The following is a 17,685-nucleotide window of genomic DNA, read 5'->3' on the forward strand; positions in this document are numbered from 1 at the left end:
TAATTTGGGAGCTACTTATTTATGTGCCAATCCATTGTTTCATGCCCGCACGAAGCACATTGAGATTGACTATCATTTTGTTCGCGATAAAGTAGCCAAAAAGGAGTTAGAAGTGCACTTTATTTCAACCAATGATCAACTAGCGGATATTTTCACAAAGTCTCTGTCGTCTCTTCGTTTTAACTCTCTCCGTGACAAGTTCAATGTTTTGGCTAGCCAACCTTGTGCTTGAGGGGAAGTATTAGGACTATATTATCTATATTAGACTAGGACTATATTATTCGTGTTAGACTAGGATTCTATATATCTAGCATCTCTATATATTCGCTCATGTACTCTCAACATTATTATTAAATATAACACAATTATATTCTCATCAAAATGGATTATAAAATTTCACTATATTATTAAAAGAAATAGTACAGAATAACGTTAAATTGTATCTGTAAGTGTATAAATTTATGCAACTACAACACATAGATTACACATGCACAACATGCACATACACGGTTTACTTAACTTCTAGCATATTTATATATTTACTAGTTTATTACGCGCATTGCGCGATTGGGATAATGCCTAATGTTTAAAAAAAAAAAAAAGTACTTCAAAGTATATCAAGGCAAGATTATATTGGAATTGTTCATGCATAGATAATTGAATGTTGAATTTGTGTATTTAAATAGGTAATTCTAAGTTTACAAATGCAAGATAATATAGTCCAGATTAATTATAATTGTCAATAAAATAATTGTATGGGTATGGTTGAAACCAAATACGGAAAATAAGGGAGAGCAAATAAAAATTAGGGCATAAAATATTAAATATATACTAATATTGTTTGAGGAGATTCCAACAGTAGATTTGTGGTTAGAGTTCTATTAAGACTTTAATATTAGAATTAGATTAACGGTGTTGTTATAATTCTATATTAGTTAGACTTTAATATTAAAATTAGACTAACGGTGAATTACGGGTATTTAAGGGATAATCATATAATTAAGGATAAATTAGGAAATCTCATGGAAAAATTAAAATATGAACAATCTGAACCATTCATTGGATTTAATAATTTGGCGGTCATTTTTTCTATCCAATGTTTATAATTAAATTAAATATTTCAAAGTATATCAATGCAAGATTATATATGAGAAGTTCATACATAAGTAATTTAATGTCGAATTTGTTTATTTAAATATGAAACTCATAGTATATGAATAAAATATAATGTAATATAGGAGATTCATTATAATTGTTACTAATTTTTTTTAAATATATAGTAACAAAGTATTTTTGTTGCAAAGGGTTCTAATATATTTAATGAATGCACATATATATACAAGATCAATGAATGAATCAACGGTACCAGTCCTTTAGGTGTTTTGCTCAGTGTTCATTTAGTTTAAGGAATTTAGATGTAGAAAAAATTTAAAAATTTTAATTATAATGTCACCCAAAGGTATTAGACGATTGGTAAATATGATGTAACCCAAAGATCAAAATGCTAAAGAAAGTGTTTGGTTATTCAACAGTTTGAAGCAACAATTTGTTCCAAACCACTGAAAATACAAACATTGCAATTTACAATATTTTCACTTAGCATTTTTGAGAATAATTTCCACAAAACACCTATATATTTAAATAATAATAATAATAATAATAATAATAATAATAATAATAATAATAATAATAATAATAATAATAATAATAATAATAATAATAATAATAATAATACTTTAGAGCCATTTCGACTCCTCGAATAACAAGAGCCAGTTTTGCGGGCTCACTGCTTGCCCATCAACGGATGGGCAAGCTTAATTTTTAAATTGGAGCCTTAAGGCTCCTTTTATAGGAGCCTCAAGACTCCCATGCCACTTTTACCACCGATATGGGAAAAGTGACAAAACTAAGGGGAGCCGAACGTTCGGCTCCCCATATGTTTTATTTGTTTTATTTTATTTCTTTTATTGAATAATAATAATAATAATAATAATAATAATAATAATAATAATAATAATAATTTTATATATATATATATATATATATATATATATATATATATATATATATATATATATATATATATATATATATATATATACATATACACACACACACACACCCTTAGGTCATTTTTACATGTTAATCTAAACAACTAATTTTTTCAAATATCTTTTTACCAACCGTTGATATAATTCGCTGGTCAAATCCGCTAATGCTAATCGCTAACTGCTGATTGTCAAAGAAGGACATTGCGAGGTAATTTCTCACTTCAATTTATTGTGTGATTTGAATTTTTTCTTTGACAACAAATCCCTCAAGTAGTTAATATGATTGGCTTTATTAATTATATATTTTTTAATTTTTTCATAGTATTAATAAAATACTTGGTAAATAAATAAATAGCATTATTTTGTATTATAACTTTGATATTTAATTAAAAAATAGTGCACAAAAAAATAATAGACAATGTAGAGAATATAATCAATTGACGAATTTGAATGTAACGAGTTTTTACATTGGAGAAAAATAAAAACAATATAACTAATAAAATTATTTCTCTTAATTAATTTATTGATAATTAATAAAAAAAATTAATAAAGACATTTTAGGGACAATGTAGGGAATACAATCAATTGATGAATTTGAATGTAAAGAATTTTTATATTGGAGAAAAATAAAGATAATATAACTAATGAAATTATTTCTCTTATTTAATTTATTGATAATGATTAATTTTATTTTTTTTTTGAATAAAGACATTGTAGACACATAATTCTAAATTAAAGATATGCATATGTATTATTTTTTGTTGTAACTACTAAATTATTATTTAATTTAATAAGAGTAAAATAGAGTACTAATTATGCCAACTTTGATTGGGATGAGGTTCGAACCTAAGACTTTTTTTTATTGAAATCAATGAGTAAGTTAACGGTGAACTAACAGAAATTAACGAAAAAAATAATATTTAACGGAAAACTTAACGGAAAATCATATTCATTAAGGATAAATTAGGAAATCTAAAGAAAAAATTAAAATCTGATCAATCTGAGCCATTCATTTGATTAAAAAAATTTGACCGCCATTTTTTCTACCCATTATAGGCCTAACTCTCTTGGGCTCTTATTAGTATACTAGTTTTTTACGCACATTGCACGATTGGGATAATGCCCAATATTTTTTTTTAAAAATAAGTACTTTAAAGTATATTAAGGCAAGATTATATTGAAATTGTTCATGCATAGATAATTGAAGGTTGAATTTGCGTATTTAAATAGGTAATTCTTCTCCCAAAGGTTGAGTCCCCAACCCCAAGGGCCCCCCACACTCCGACCCGACAGAGCATTGTGGGAAGTTGTAAATCACGATGACTCAATGGTTCAGTAGACAGGGCCAAATGCTGGTACGCACAAGGAATCTGCCCACTTTGGACATAATTCACGCATTGCCGCCGCCGAGGTTCAAACATTGGTCTCTTCTCCCAAATACTACCCACTAAACCATTGAGCTAAGCCCGTGCAGGTTAAATATGTAATTCTAAGTTTACAAATGAAAGATAATATAGTCAATATTGATTATAATTGTCAATAAAATAATTGTATAGGTATGGTTGAAACCAAATACGGGACATAAGGGAGAACAAATAAAAATTAGGGCATAAAATATGAAATATATACTAATATTGTTTGAGGAGATTCCGACATTAGGATTTGTGGTTAAGTTCTATTAAGACTTTAATATTAGAATTAGATTAATGGTGTAGTTATAATTCTATATTAGACTTTAATATTAGAATTAGACTAACGGTGAATTAATAGAAAAGTTAAATGGATAATCATATAATTAAGGATAAATTAGAAAATCTTAAAAGAAAAAAAAATTAAAACCTGAACAATATGAACCATTCATTTGATTTAATAATTTGGCGGTCATTTTTTCTACCCAATGTTAATAATTAAATAAATTCGCTGGTCAAATCCGCTAACGTTAACCGCTAACTGCTGATTGCCAAACAAGGACATTGCGAGGTAGTTCTCACTTGTTGTGTGATTTGAATACTCTCTTTGTCACAAAATCTCTCAAGTAGTTAATATGGTTAGCTTTATTAATTATATTTTTTTATTTTTTCATGATATTAATAAAATACTTGGTAAATAAATATATAGCATTATTTTATGTTATAACTTTGATATTTAATTAGAAAAATAGTGCACAAAAAAGATAATAGATAATGTAGTGAATATAATCAATTGATGAATTTGATTTTTACATTTGAGAAAAATAAAGACAATATAACTAATGAAAATATTTCTTTTAATTAATTTATTGATAATTAATAATTTATTTTTCACTGAATAAAGACATTGTAAAGACAATGTAGCGAATATAATCAATTAATAAATTTAATATAAAGAATTTTTATATTGAAGAAAAATAAAGACAATATAACTAATAAAATTATTTATCTTATTTAATTTATTGATAATGAATAATTTTTTTTTTTGAATAAAGACATTGTGAACACATAATTCTAAATTAAAGAAATGCATTGTATTATTTTTTGTTGTAACTACTAAATTATTATTTATATAATTTAATAAGAGTAAAATAGAGTACTAATTATGCCAACTTTGATTGGGATGAGGTTCGAACCTAAGACTTTTTTTTTTTTTTTTTTTTTTATTGAAATCAATGAGTAAGTTAACGGTGAACTAATGGCAATTCTTAAAATTTTAACGGAATTAGTAACGGCGTGTGGGTATTTTAGGAAATTTTAGTGTAAAATTTAAATCTGATCAATCTTTTAATCAATCTGAGCCATTCATTTGATTAAAATCTGTGACCGCCATTTTTTCTACTCATTATAGGCCTAACTCTCTTGGGCTCTTATTAGTATATATATTATTAGTATATATAGTAGATATATATATATATATATATATATATATATATATATATATATATATATATATATATATATATATATATATACACTAACATTTTGTACGCGCGATGCGCGAAAATTTATGCCCAATATTAAAATATTAATAAATATAAATAATTAAAAATTATAATTTGAATTATATATATTCAAATAATATATGTATTTTGTACACACACATATATAATTTATCATTCATAGAAATTTAATTAAAATATAATTAATCATTAAATTAATATATAATAATTTTAATAAAATGATAATTAAAAATAGGAAAAGATATGATAGATATAGGTGTATGGTAATAATGATGTGTTATCAATATTAGAATTAAAAACTAACGGTGTAAGGGTAGTTTTGTATAATAACATTGAAATGTACAACATTTAAAGTAAAATGTACATATTTATTTGCATACAAAAAGAGGGACATAAATCAAGGATATAACCTTAATTGAGACTTATTATGTTTTTAGATTTAGATATAGTAGATGTTTTGTTTAATGTATATTTTTATTATGCATATTTATTACTATATTTTATTTAGTAACTAATTTTTAGTTTTCTATAGGTTAGTTTTTTCAATTGATTTGAAAACTGTTGAACTAATGGAATAAATTTTAATTTTAATTAAATTATGATGGAATATAATGAAGATTATAAGTATTTATATTTTTTTGAATTCTACTGACTCTATTATATTATAGAATCTACATGCCTCCACTAAAGCTCGATCTCATGACCTCCTAACAAAGTGCTTGGCTTATAAGTATTTATATAATTAGATATATTATTATTACATAATATTAAATTAATTGAATTAACGCCACCCATTGGTGTTAATTTGAACCAACCACTCAAAAGACTTGTGAACAATAAATTTGCATACTTCTAAACTAACTTAATGCATAGTACTCGTCAAACTGAATCTTTTAGGAAAGAGTCAAATTTTGATTTGCAACCCTAGCCCCACTTAGTCAAGTCTCCCCTAGCTTTTTGCCTTGCATGGAAGTTTCATTTCAGGGAATAATTGCATAATATATATTTGTCAACACTCATCAGCAGCCTAACTTGACGTAGAATACGGAGGCCGTAAACCACAAAACAAGCTAAACTATTGAAGAGGAAATTCTGAGGTGTGACATACATTGCATCTTAACCAACTCAAGACTTGTAGGGAGTCACATTCAACCATTACATTATGCAACCCTTTCTCCCATTCACTCTCACTATTGGAAATTCTGAAATTTCCGACCATCTGAAAGTTATCTTAAATCAATTCGAAAGCCTTGTTCGGACCACTTTTGGTATCCGGAAAACCCCATTGTTGCTATTTCCGACCACTTTTTTCTTTCAACTTGATTTAAGATCACATTCAGGTGGTCGGAAATTTAATAATTTCCAGTAGTAAATTAGAATAACATACAACTTTGCTTCATCCACACTAGCTACATACACCAACATTAAAGATTAAACTCGTAATCAAAGGTGGAGTTAAGTTTTTGGCCGGAGTGGTAGGTGTAAATCGACACAATTCATTTTTACTTTATTTTTTTTTTAATTATGCATGTACATATATGTATATTAAAATGAATTATAAAATTTCACTATATTATTAAAAGAAATTATTGACTCTCCCATTCACTCTCACTCTCACTTGTGAACAATAAATTTGCATACTTTTAAACTAATTTAATGCATAGTACTTCCTTGTCAAACTAAAACTTTTTGGTAAGAGGCAAAATTTGATTTGCAATCCTATTTGACATTTCAGGGAATTGCTTAATATGTATTTGTCAACACGTACTCAGCAGCCTAACTTGACATAGAAAACGGAGGCCGTAAACCACAAAACATGCTAAACTATTTCCCCACATTTACATACCATTTCCAATTAATTCACTTGGAGTCTTTTGATTACTTTTAGTAAGCACTATCTAATTAAGAATGTGTATTGGATAAACCACACCTTGTAATCCTAAATTACTTGCTTGCTCATGATTGAGTAGTTCAAACCAAGAAAAGTAATAAACTGTCCATGTTACTAGTCGAACTTGCATGTAACTTTATAGTTATCAAATTAATAGTTTAACTAGCTTGGTTGAGATTAGTTGCGCCTTATGATGGTATTTTTTGGCTTAACATGAGGAGGAGAAAAGATTGACAAATAAAGATTGTGTATCTCATTTGGTAGATTTAACAAGCTATATGGAAAGCATATATAATTACACAATAAAATTGAAAAAATTATGTAATAGTGTTGTTATTATTTTGACATAATCTGTCGATACAACCTATGGTTTTAAAATACAACAGATGGCTTAAAATTAAACCATCATCTTCATCTTCCAATGTCCCCTTACTAGCTGACACTTAATTGGCTTCCATTTAATTTGGTGATGGTGGGCTGCAATACAGGAGAATCTGCAAGACCTCTCTCATGGTGGGTCTTTTAGCAGGATTTGAAGCAGTACAGAAGATCCCTAGCCTGAACACTCCACACATCTCATCTAAGTTCTCTGCCTCCTTGATATCCCCATCTAGAGCATCCACTATTTGATTTCCTTCTTCAACGTGGTGTCGCGCCCAATCAGCTAGCCCACAACCCATATCCTCATCAATCGCCTCTCTTCCTGTCACTAGTTCCAAAAGGATCACCCCGAAACTATACACATCGAACTTCTCGTTCACTTTTTTCGTATATGCGTACTCTGAAATCGACATTAAAAAAAGGTTGAAATTACAAACTTCGTAAGAAAAATTTAATGACAGAGTGGCAAAATATAATGACTTATTGTTGCGCGGAGGCCCGTAAGGGGCAAGTCAGCACGATGTGGTTAAGGGACTTATTGGACAGAGACTGGTAAAGGGTCGAGTCAAGCATCCTGGTTTTTGAAAATATGTGGCAACATAAGGAAATAAATTTGCGTCTTCACTACGAGTGGTAGCTTTTGACGTAGTGGTAAATTCTTGATCCAAACAAGTGGTATTAGAGCTGGTGCTATGAGGGACGAGTTCTAGCAAGAGAAACCCAAGCAAGAACAACTAAGATTATTGGGCGGAGGCCGGATAGAAACAGTTAAGACTGGCTGGTGTTGGGAGGAGGAGTTTTGGGCAGAGGCCAGTAATGGCCAAGTCTATCACCATGTGGCTAGTGAGATTGTTGGGCAGAAATCGAAAAAATAAAAGGACAAGTCCAGCACCTTAGCATCTCGAAATAATTGTGGTAAGTGCTCCTAACACTTACCAGGAGCTATATAGCCAAACAGTGGCGGACCCAGGAATTTTTTTCAGCGGGGGCAAAATATTAAAGCAAAATTGATAATTAGAAAAAAAAAAATGAAACACTTAAAAAGTATAGCCATAAATAAATAAATAATGTTGGATATAAGAAAATTATAAAACACATCAAAACATTATAAAAATATTCATAACAAAATATGAACAAAAATAATTCGAATAAAAGATCCATTATAAATTATACATCTCATTATTAATATAATAGTGAAAATGTGAAATAATGAGAAAATGTAGTGTTAATAAGAAAATGAGATGTGTAAAGTAGATAAGGGTATTTGAACCTTGGCATACGTTCAAAGTTCAAACAAACCAACGCTCAGCGTTAACCAGATAGAGGGGATTCGAACCCGGGCATGCATTTTGACAACCCACACGCTTAGCCAACTAGACTAAACTACACTTTGTTAACAACTCTCTATTTTCTAAATTTTATACTAAAACTTATACTATATATACACATATACATACAAGGGTTATATAAGGGGTGGGGGTGGGGTGAGTGGGGGCAGCTGACCCCACTGCCCCCACTGTAGGTCCGCCTCTGTAGCCAAAGGAGCCAGCAACAGTTGAGACTGTGTTGGGGTCTCCATGGTTGATCAATATTTTGGCGAGGCCAAAATCTGCAATCTTGGCATTGAAGTCAGAATCTAAAAGAATATTACTGGATTTCACATCTCTATGAACAATTGGTGGTGAGCAGTTGTGATGCATATATGAGAGGCCTTTAGCAGCTCCAATTGCGATGCGCAGCCTAGTAGGCCAATCCAGGAATTGGCCGGGTGATCTTCTCTTTGCATGAAGCCATTGATCCAGGCTGCTATTTTCCATGTATTCATAAACAAGTAACTTTGATTCTTCACTTGAGATGCAGCACCAGAGCTTCACTATATTCGAATGACGAATTGTGCCCAGTATCTTAACTTCTGCTAGAAACACCTTCTCACTCAACTTGTAGTTGTTCCGAATACTCTTAACAGCAACTTTTTCTGCGGTACTTAACGCCACAACATAAACTTTCCCTGATCCTCCCCTCCCGACCAAATTTTCCTCTGCTAAATTTGGTAAAATGTCTGATTCCGTGAAGTTTAATGTGTGGAATGGTGTAAGCTTCCAGTGTTGAACCAATGCTTCTTTTCTTTTCTTTTCTTCCAATCTTCTAATCTTGAACACATGCACCATATATAGAATGGCAACTAGAAACAAAAAAGCTACTAAACTTCCAATAATGGCAATAAGTTTGGATTTCTCAGTTTTTGCTCTACAATCCCTGAGGCCTAATGAGGGCGTAGTAGCACAGAGACCAGGATTATTCAAGAAGCTCTTTCGAAAAGATTCAACTTCAAATTCATCTGGAATTTTCCCCGAGAGATGATTGGAGGACAGATTAAGTGAATTTACAGCCAAATGACCTATTTCAGGTGGGATTTCTCCTGAGAATTGGTTTTCTGAGAGGTCTAGCTGATTAAGGTTTACTAAAAGACTTAGTGCTGGAGGGATTTCTCCGGAGAATTTGTTCTCAGAGAGGTCTAGCTGATTAAGGTTTACCAGATGACTTAGTGCTGGAGGGATTTCTCCTGAGAATTGGTTTTGAGACAGGTCTAACCGATTAAGGCTTGCTAACTGACATAGTGCTGGAGGGATTGTACCTGAAAGCTGATTTCTGCTGCATGTCAATGTGGATAGTGACTCCCAAGATATAATATTTGAAGGAAAATTTCCAGAAAGCTTATTCCCATCGAGCATAAGGACTGATAAAGATCTAAGGGCAGTGAGTTCATGAGGAATTTGACCTGTTAAGAGATTATTGCTGGCACTGAAGATATATAGATTGCTCCAAGAAGAGATTTCCGGAGGAATTTCACCAAAAAATTTGTTGTTACTAATATCAAGATTAGATAAATTTGATGTAATGTTTTTTGGCAGCCGACCAGTGAACTGGTTATTCTTAATAAACAACCAGTACAATTTCCCAGATGTCCAAACACCATCAGGAATTTCACCAGAAAATTGGTTGTTGCTAATATCAACTATATATAAATTTGATGCCATCTTTTGTGGCAGCTGACCAGTGAACTGGTTATTGTTAATCTTCAACACTGCCAAATTCTCAGCTGTCCATAAATCTTCAGGAATTTCACCAGAAAATTGGTTGTGCCCAATATCAAGTAGAGATAAATTCGGTGCCACTTTTTGTGGCAGCTGACCAGTGAACATGTTATTGCTAATCAACAACCTTGTCAAATTCCTAGCTGTCCACAAACCATCAGGAATTGTACCTGAAAGATTGTTTCTCTCAACCCTAACCCCTCTCAAGGTGTTGCAATCCTCAAGTGATTTTGCTAGCTCACCGGTGAGATTGTTGTCAAAGGCAACCATGGTACCCAACACCTTATTTTCACACAAACCATCTGGGAGTGATCCTGTAAGATGGTTTGTGGAAACATCAAAAACTTGAAGCTTCGAAAATCGACCAAAATCTGGCGGAAGTTCACCGGACAGATTATTCATGAAGAGTTCAATAGAAGACAGTGCGGGCAATCTGCCTATGCCTACTGGTATTTTTCCTGATAACTGATTCGAGTACAAGGCCAAATCTTCCAACTTTACCATCTTTCCGAAGTCTTCTGGAATGCTCCCCGTCAAGCTGTTATTAGAAAAATCAATTACATTCAAATTCAATGCCCTAACGGGACGGGGAATAGGCCCAGACAATCTGTTTGTGTAGAGGAAAACCGTGGTCAAATTCTTGAGCATGAACAAGTCACTTGGAATGTTTCCACTCAAGTCATTTGTATTTAAATCCAGGTACTCTAGAGCTTCCATGGCACTGATATTTTTTGGGATTTTGCCAATCAAATTGGTCTGTTGCATCCACAAGAGTCTCAGTTTCTTCAGCTGTGTAAAACTTGGTGGGATTTCCTGTGGTGAGAAACTATTCTGGCTCAGAACAAGAACTTCAAGATTCAACAAGTTGCCAATCTCTGAAGGGAATGAGCCATTTAACATCACTCCAGCTAGCTGAAGCTCCTTTAGACCTTTTAGGCCTCCAATTCCAGCTGGAATTCCACCCATGAAATAGTTAGCAGACAGATTAAGAACCTCGAGCCGAGGCGAAAGCTTGCTAATATCATCAGGGATGATGCCACTGAAGCTGTTAAAAGAAAGGTCCAAGTTTTCGAGGTTGGAACAATTGTACAGAAAGGTAGGAAATGGCCCAGGGATTAGGTTGTGGTTGAGATCAAGAAGAGTGAGATTTTTGAGGTCGCAGATGAAGGGTGGGATTGTGTCATTGATCATTAGCCAACCAAGCTGAATTCCGGTGACGACGCCGTTCCGGCAGGTAATTTCCGGCCAGTTACAGTGGTCTGATGATGAAGTCCAGTGAGAGATGTTTGGTGGGTTTGAAAAGTGGTTCCTTAAATCAAGAAGAATTGATCTTTCAGAAATGATGCTACTGGGCTGGGAGTCTCCATATAAGGGGAAAATGAAGATTAAGAGTATGAAGATTTGGGTTGAGGTTAGCATTCTGGGCAATGATTTTGAGGTTTAAATGAAGTAAGGATTTGTTGATAAATTTTGAGGTGAGCTTTGATGGCTATCTTCTTACTCAAAATTGTGTTATATTCTTATGTGGTTTTGATTGCCACACTAATGAAAGTTTCTAACTTTTTAACCTTTTCATTTGGCAGAGACGCTCAGAGTGGAGCTTATTATTATTATTTTTTCTAATATTAAAACTTTTTCTAAATTTTTTAAAAATATTTATATTTTGTGATAACAACTATGTGCAATTTATACTATAGATCAGAGTCCCCTTATATTGTGAACCTGGTCCAAAATAATACATAATATTATAACTCATTATATACGTTCAATTAATATATTATGTATATGTATATAAATTGAATATACATAATATGTAAATTATAATAGGCACATCATTTACACACATGATAATTACAAAAATTTCAAGAGTGAATAACAAGTTTTGTAGGCTTAAGTGGTCGTACACTCTCATCCCTTATGAAATCAATAGTTCAAAACTTTTTATCATATAGAAAATTTAATATAGCCAACACTTTGTTGGCTAGTGCCGATCCGATGTAAACAAAAATTAATTTGAATTTGTATTATTCTAGACACATGGTGGTCTAAAATAAATTAAATTAGTTCATTTATAAATAAATAAAAAAAAATATTCACTAATCAAGTTAAATTTGAGAACTAATTTCACATTTGGTTCCACGACTTTTTAGATCTTATCACTTATGTTGTACAATTTTAAATTTTTTATTTTTTGTGCCTAACTTGGTTATTTTTATCAGTTTTGGTCCTTCCGGCCAAAGTGATAGCGAAATATTGCCAAATTTTATATTTTTGGAGCAAAATTGTCATTCCAATGAAAGATCTTCAATATCTAAACAATATAAAAAATCATATTAAGAGAAAAAGATGAGTTTGTCAATCGTCGACGCTATAAATCTCATAGATCTGTGTCTTATTTCTGCCCCGTCTTGCCCATTATTCTCATCAATCAAACACCTATAAATATGATTTTACAGTTATTTTGTTTAGATATTGAAGATGTTTCCTTGGGATGACGATTTCACCTCTAAAAATATAAAATCCGACAACATTTCATCGTCAATTTGACCGAAAGGACAAAAACTGATAAAAATAATAAAGTTAGACACTAAAATTAAAAAAATTTAAAGTTGTGTATCAAAAGTCATAGAATATCAAAAGTCGTGGGACCAGAACAATTAATTCTAAATTTGATTATTACTCCGTATCAACAACCATACCACAATTTGACCAAAAAGGGGCCCCTCATTTAAGCTAGTGATTACACACCAAACCACCTACTAGATGGAGAAACATTTTCCTTGATTGGCGATAAAGAATGGAAATTTTGTGCAGCATTATTTTCTCCCTTGAAAGGAAGCTTCTGAACTGTGATGGACAATCTTGGGTGGCGTTTGGTTGGACTTTAATGCCTTAATATTGAATTTAATTTCAATTATTATGTTTGATTGTCTAGTTTTAATACTTTTCTATTGTATTCAAATATTTTAATAATCATAAATGATACTGAACGTTTCAGAGTGACCGTCAACTACTGACAGTCACTCTCAATTTATTAATTTTTCTATTTTCTTAAAATAAAAATTAACTGGTTGTTGTATTTTCTTAATTTGCAACGGCCAGCTTCTTATTTTTTTAATTACATTTTTAATTCGGTTTTTTTAACATAACTTTTAAAATATTTATGGTGCCAATTTTTTATTTTAATATTGTTATTAAATTAACAATTATCAATTAAATTAAATTTATAATTATAATTATAATTATAATTTTTAAAATAATAATAAATAAAAAAATAACTAAAATATAATTGTGTAAATCGATGGGTCCATAAAATACTAGGAAAAAAAAAACTTAAAGTTATTTGAAAAAAAGTTTTTGAAATTGAATTAAATAGTAAATAATGAGATGGATAATGGAATCCATACAAAATTAGAAGAAAAAAAAGTTCACTAATAAGGTTGCTCTCGCCTCTCGCCACGCAGCTTTCACGATGAAAGAGACAATAACCATTCTGACAAGTTATATAGTCCAACTTCTTTAATTATGACTGCAATTTTTGTTTTTTTCTTTTCTTGCGTTCAAACCACGTTCGCAGTGCTTTGTTGACCAGTAAATGGAAGACTTAGCATCCACATTGGTTGAGGAGAATGAGGGAATAATGTAAGAGTGATTAGAAAAGAGAATGTGGGAAGGGGAGAGAAAAAGAAAAAAAAATCAAAATTAAAAAATGAAAATCAAAAAAATAAAATAAAAAATAAAAAAAGAAGGTTCAGGATCGGCGCGCCTGACACGCCCGTGAGGGCTGCTGCTGTGCGCAAGACGCGCACAACAGCTTGTTTCTTCCTTTTTTCTTTTTTTGACATTATTTTTGTTTTTACAGATGAATTCTCCCCAAAATAATTCTCCCCTACATCAACTATAAACTTGAAGTGGGTGAATTAATGCAACACTCTCTACCAATAATTATTCAGTTTTTTATTTAAGTTTTGCTGCTTGTACACTCCTCAATGCAATAGAACCTTCGATCAATGTTCATTTTCGGGATAAAATAAATGAAGATCTGCATCTCATCTGTAAATATTATTTTCAAGTGGGAGCTAAAAATAATAATTGGGCAGTAGGGTCAGAAATTAAAGTCACAAAATTTGACCAGCGCATACATATAATTCTTTAAGTTGACAATAAGCTGTGTAAACTAGCCATGATCTAGCTGAAGTTCTTTGAAGTGGGAGCCATTTGTCACCACTGCAGCTAGCTGAAGTTCTTTAAGCCCTTTCAGGCCTGAAATTCCAGCTGGAATGCCGCCCACGAACCAGTTAGAAGAAAGATTAAACACCTCAAGATGGGGCGAAAGCCAGCTAATATCATCGGGGATGATGCCACTGAAGTTGTTAAAAGAAAGGTCCAAGTATTCAAGTTTGGAACAATTGTACAGAACTGTAGGAAATGATCCCGGGATATAGTTGTGGTTGAGATCAAGAAAAGTCAGATTTTTCAGGTGACAAATGAAGGGTGGAATTGTATCATTGATTAGTAGCCAACCGAGCTGAATTCCGGTGACTACTCCATCTCGGCAGGTAATTTCCGGCCAGGTACAATGATCAGATGATGAAGTCCAGTGGGAGATGTTTGGTGGATTTGAGAAGTGCTTCTTTTTTTTTTTTTTTTTTATTACAAAGGAAGGGGGATACCCATACAACCTATGCCTACACTGAGGCTCGAAACCTAGACCTCCCACATAGGGGAGCAATCCGATACCAGTGGACCACAAGCCACCGGTGAGAAGTGCTTCTTTAAATCAAGAAGAATTGATCTTTCTGGATTGATACTACTGGTTTGGGATTCTCCATATAAGGGGAAACTGAAGATGAGGATTGTGAGGATGCAGAGGTTAATTTGGGTTGATATGGACATTATGTTTTTGGGAATGAGATTTTCTTGAAGTGAGGTTATATATCTGTGTGTGTGTGTTTCTAAGTTTAAGGGTTTTTAGTCCTAATAAAAATATTTATTATTACAAATACTAATAATATAAATAATTATTTTAGAAAGGAAGAATTTTTTAGGACATAAATAATACCATTGATTTATTTGACTCTTAACAACCATTTCAAGTCTCTGCACGTGTTTCGTTCTTCCAAAGGTTGAACCCCAACCCTAAGGGCTCCCCACACCCCGACCCGACAGAGTATTTGGGAGGATGTCTCCGCGCGTGTTTCGTGTTTTTGGTCCTAGTCATCCACTCACCATTGATATGCTTTCATATCTTCCGCACAATAAGTCAAACGTGATGCTGGTTCATGAATTCTATTAGGAATGGAATATATATAACATTATATTTGATAACCGAACAGGATAGTTCAAGTGGAAAATGAGCTCTCTTTGTGGGGGAGAATTCCGAGATAACTTATGTTTGATTCCCACAAGTGACGATTCCCTCTGGGCTAGCTTCAGTGTCTCTTGGAGCAAATTGGGTGGACCTGAACAATTAAACTTGGGACAATGAAAGACCCAGACCTGCACCACATTGTGGGTTTACATCAAAAAAATTATATTCCATAGACTTATTTAGTTCTGTTTTTACAGTGAAGAATATAATTTTATAGAATTGACTTTTTTTTTTCATGAGAATAGTTATTCCGAATGCCCCATTGATATTAGTTATTCTTAACTCATTTGAAATAATTATTCTTTTATTATTTTAAAAATACGCTTATAAATCATTTGTTAACTCCTCCCATTATGACTACAGTACGATAATATGTTTCTATTTTTTGTTTTGTTTTGTTTGTGTGCACATATAGTTTATGTTTTCTTTTCCAGTTCCATACGTTCATATGTATGTGTGGGTGTATCAGGGTTGCAAAAATCCCGCCTAGGCACCGAGTAATCGGCACCTAGGCGCTAGGCGCCCCTAGGCCGTGGCGATTTCCCCCCTAGGCTCCCGCCTAGGAGACCGGCCGCCTAGGCGCCCGCCTAACGCCTAATTCGGCCGCCTAGCGCCTAACTTGGCCGCCTACGCCGAGTTAACTCGTCAATTTCTGTCCAGTTAGCCGAGTTAACCCGGCCGACTCGACCTTGCTAATTTATGTATGTATGTGTGTGTGTGTTTGTGTGCGCACTATTTTTTTCCATTTTTTCCGTTAGCCGCCTAGGCCGTCTAGGCGCTACTCTACCGCCCGACTAGCGCCTAGAGCCTATTGCAACCATGGTGTGTGTGTATATATATATATATATATATATATATATATATATATATATATATATATATATATATATATATATATATATATATATATATATATATATATATATATATATATATATATACATACATATATATATATATATACACACTAGCATTTGATGCGCGAAAATTTATGCCCAATATTAAAACATTAATAAATACAAATAATTAAAATTATAATTTGAATTATATATACACAAATAATATATGTATTTTGTACACACACATATAATTTATCATTCATAGAAATTTAATTAAAATATAATTAAACATTAAATTAATATATAATCATTTTAATAAAATAATAATTAAAAAATAAGAAAAGATATGATAGATATAGGTGTATGGTAATAATGATGTGTTATCAATGTTAGAATTCAAAACTAATGGTGTTATAATGGTGTAAGGGTAATTTTGTCGAATAACATTGAAATGTACAACATTTAAAGTAAAATGTACACATTTATTTGCATACAAAAAGAGAGACATAAATTAAGGATATAACCTTAATTGAGGCTTATTATGTTTATATATATATATATATATATATATATATATATATATATATATATATATATATATATATATATATATATATATAATGGATACCCCTAGTTCGGTACCCAGTCAGGCATGCTTCAGGCTTCCGACGACCTGTGGATTCTGTGCCCCTCGGATGGCTTGTCAGTCGGCTCGGTTGGGCGACCAGACCAGGCAATCTGTGTGTCCCGATCGAGTGCGCATCTCAAAGGCGGTTAAAGTAGATCCGGCGAAGATTTTTTCCTTGTACGACAAGTAACTTCCTTTTAACATTAGGAAGATATTCTAGTAGTTCTAGAAGCTTTCTTAAGACTATTTTAGTTAATTTTCTCTTTCTTGTCTTCTTCAATGCCATATTCCTTGTATAAAATCCTCTCTAGGGTTACATTAGAAGTATGAAGCCCAAGAAATACATCTCAAATCAAGCCTAGGTACATCGTGATGAAGGAGAGAGCCTGCGCAAATACATAGCGCGCTGGTAAAAGGAAGCTCAGGCAGTCGAGGGTTTGGATGACAAGACTGCCGTCATTGCGAGTGAACAGTCCTTACAACAAGTTGAGTGATGA

The 17,685-nt window shown here is 32.2% G+C and overlaps 2 protein-coding genes across 2 annotated transcripts; both read right to left on the bottom strand.

Annotated features, from left to right (window-relative positions):
• Nucleotides 1-7,185: 7,185 nt before the first annotated feature.
• Nucleotides 7,186-11,863, bottom strand: LOC109171066 (receptor-like protein kinase 5). Its single transcript, XM_019320194.1, has 3 exons — nucleotides 8,797-11,863; nucleotides 8,192-8,210; nucleotides 7,186-7,655 (listed from the first exon to the last, which is right to left on the bottom strand). Exons 1-3 carry the CDS (start codon nucleotides 11,767-11,769, stop codon nucleotides 7,333-7,335), a joined length of 3,315 nt encoding a protein of 1,104 aa, XP_019175739.1. The 5' UTR covers nucleotides 11,770-11,863; the 3' UTR covers nucleotides 7,186-7,332.
• Nucleotides 11,864-14,527: 2,664 nt separating this feature from the next.
• Nucleotides 14,528-15,279, bottom strand: LOC109171108 (LRR receptor-like serine/threonine-protein kinase ERECTA). The gene is made up of 2 exons (XM_019320239.1): nucleotides 15,118-15,279; nucleotides 14,528-14,977 (listed from the first exon to the last, which is right to left on the bottom strand). The coding sequence occupies exons 1-2, from the start codon at nucleotides 15,244-15,246 to the stop codon at nucleotides 14,528-14,530; spliced, it is 579 nt and encodes a 192-aa protein (XP_019175784.1). The 5' UTR covers nucleotides 15,247-15,279.
• Between the last annotated feature and the right edge of the window lie 2,406 nt (nucleotides 15,280-17,685).

The sequence above is a fragment of the Ipomoea nil genome, unplaced genomic scaffold (genome assembly GCF_001879475.1).
Source record: "Ipomoea nil cultivar Tokyo-kokei standard unplaced genomic scaffold, Asagao_1.1 scaffold3394, whole genome shotgun sequence".
In the NCBI taxonomy this organism is placed as follows: domain Eukaryota; kingdom Viridiplantae; phylum Streptophyta; class Magnoliopsida; order Solanales; family Convolvulaceae; genus Ipomoea; species Ipomoea nil.

Bases quoted from the DNA above. Each gene is read 5' to 3' on its own strand.
- LOC109171108 (XM_019320239.1), bottom strand. From the start codon at position 15,246: ATGTCCATATCAACCCAAATTAACCTCTGCATCCTCACAATCCTCATC. The intron at 14,978-15,117 runs TTCTCACCGGTG...AAAAAGAAGCAC, and splicing joins TTCTTGATTTAAAGAAGCAC to TTCTCAAATCCACCAAACAT.
- LOC109171066 (XM_019320194.1), bottom strand. From the start codon at position 11,769: ATGCTAACCTCAACCCAAATCTTCATACTCTTAATCTTCATTTTCCCC.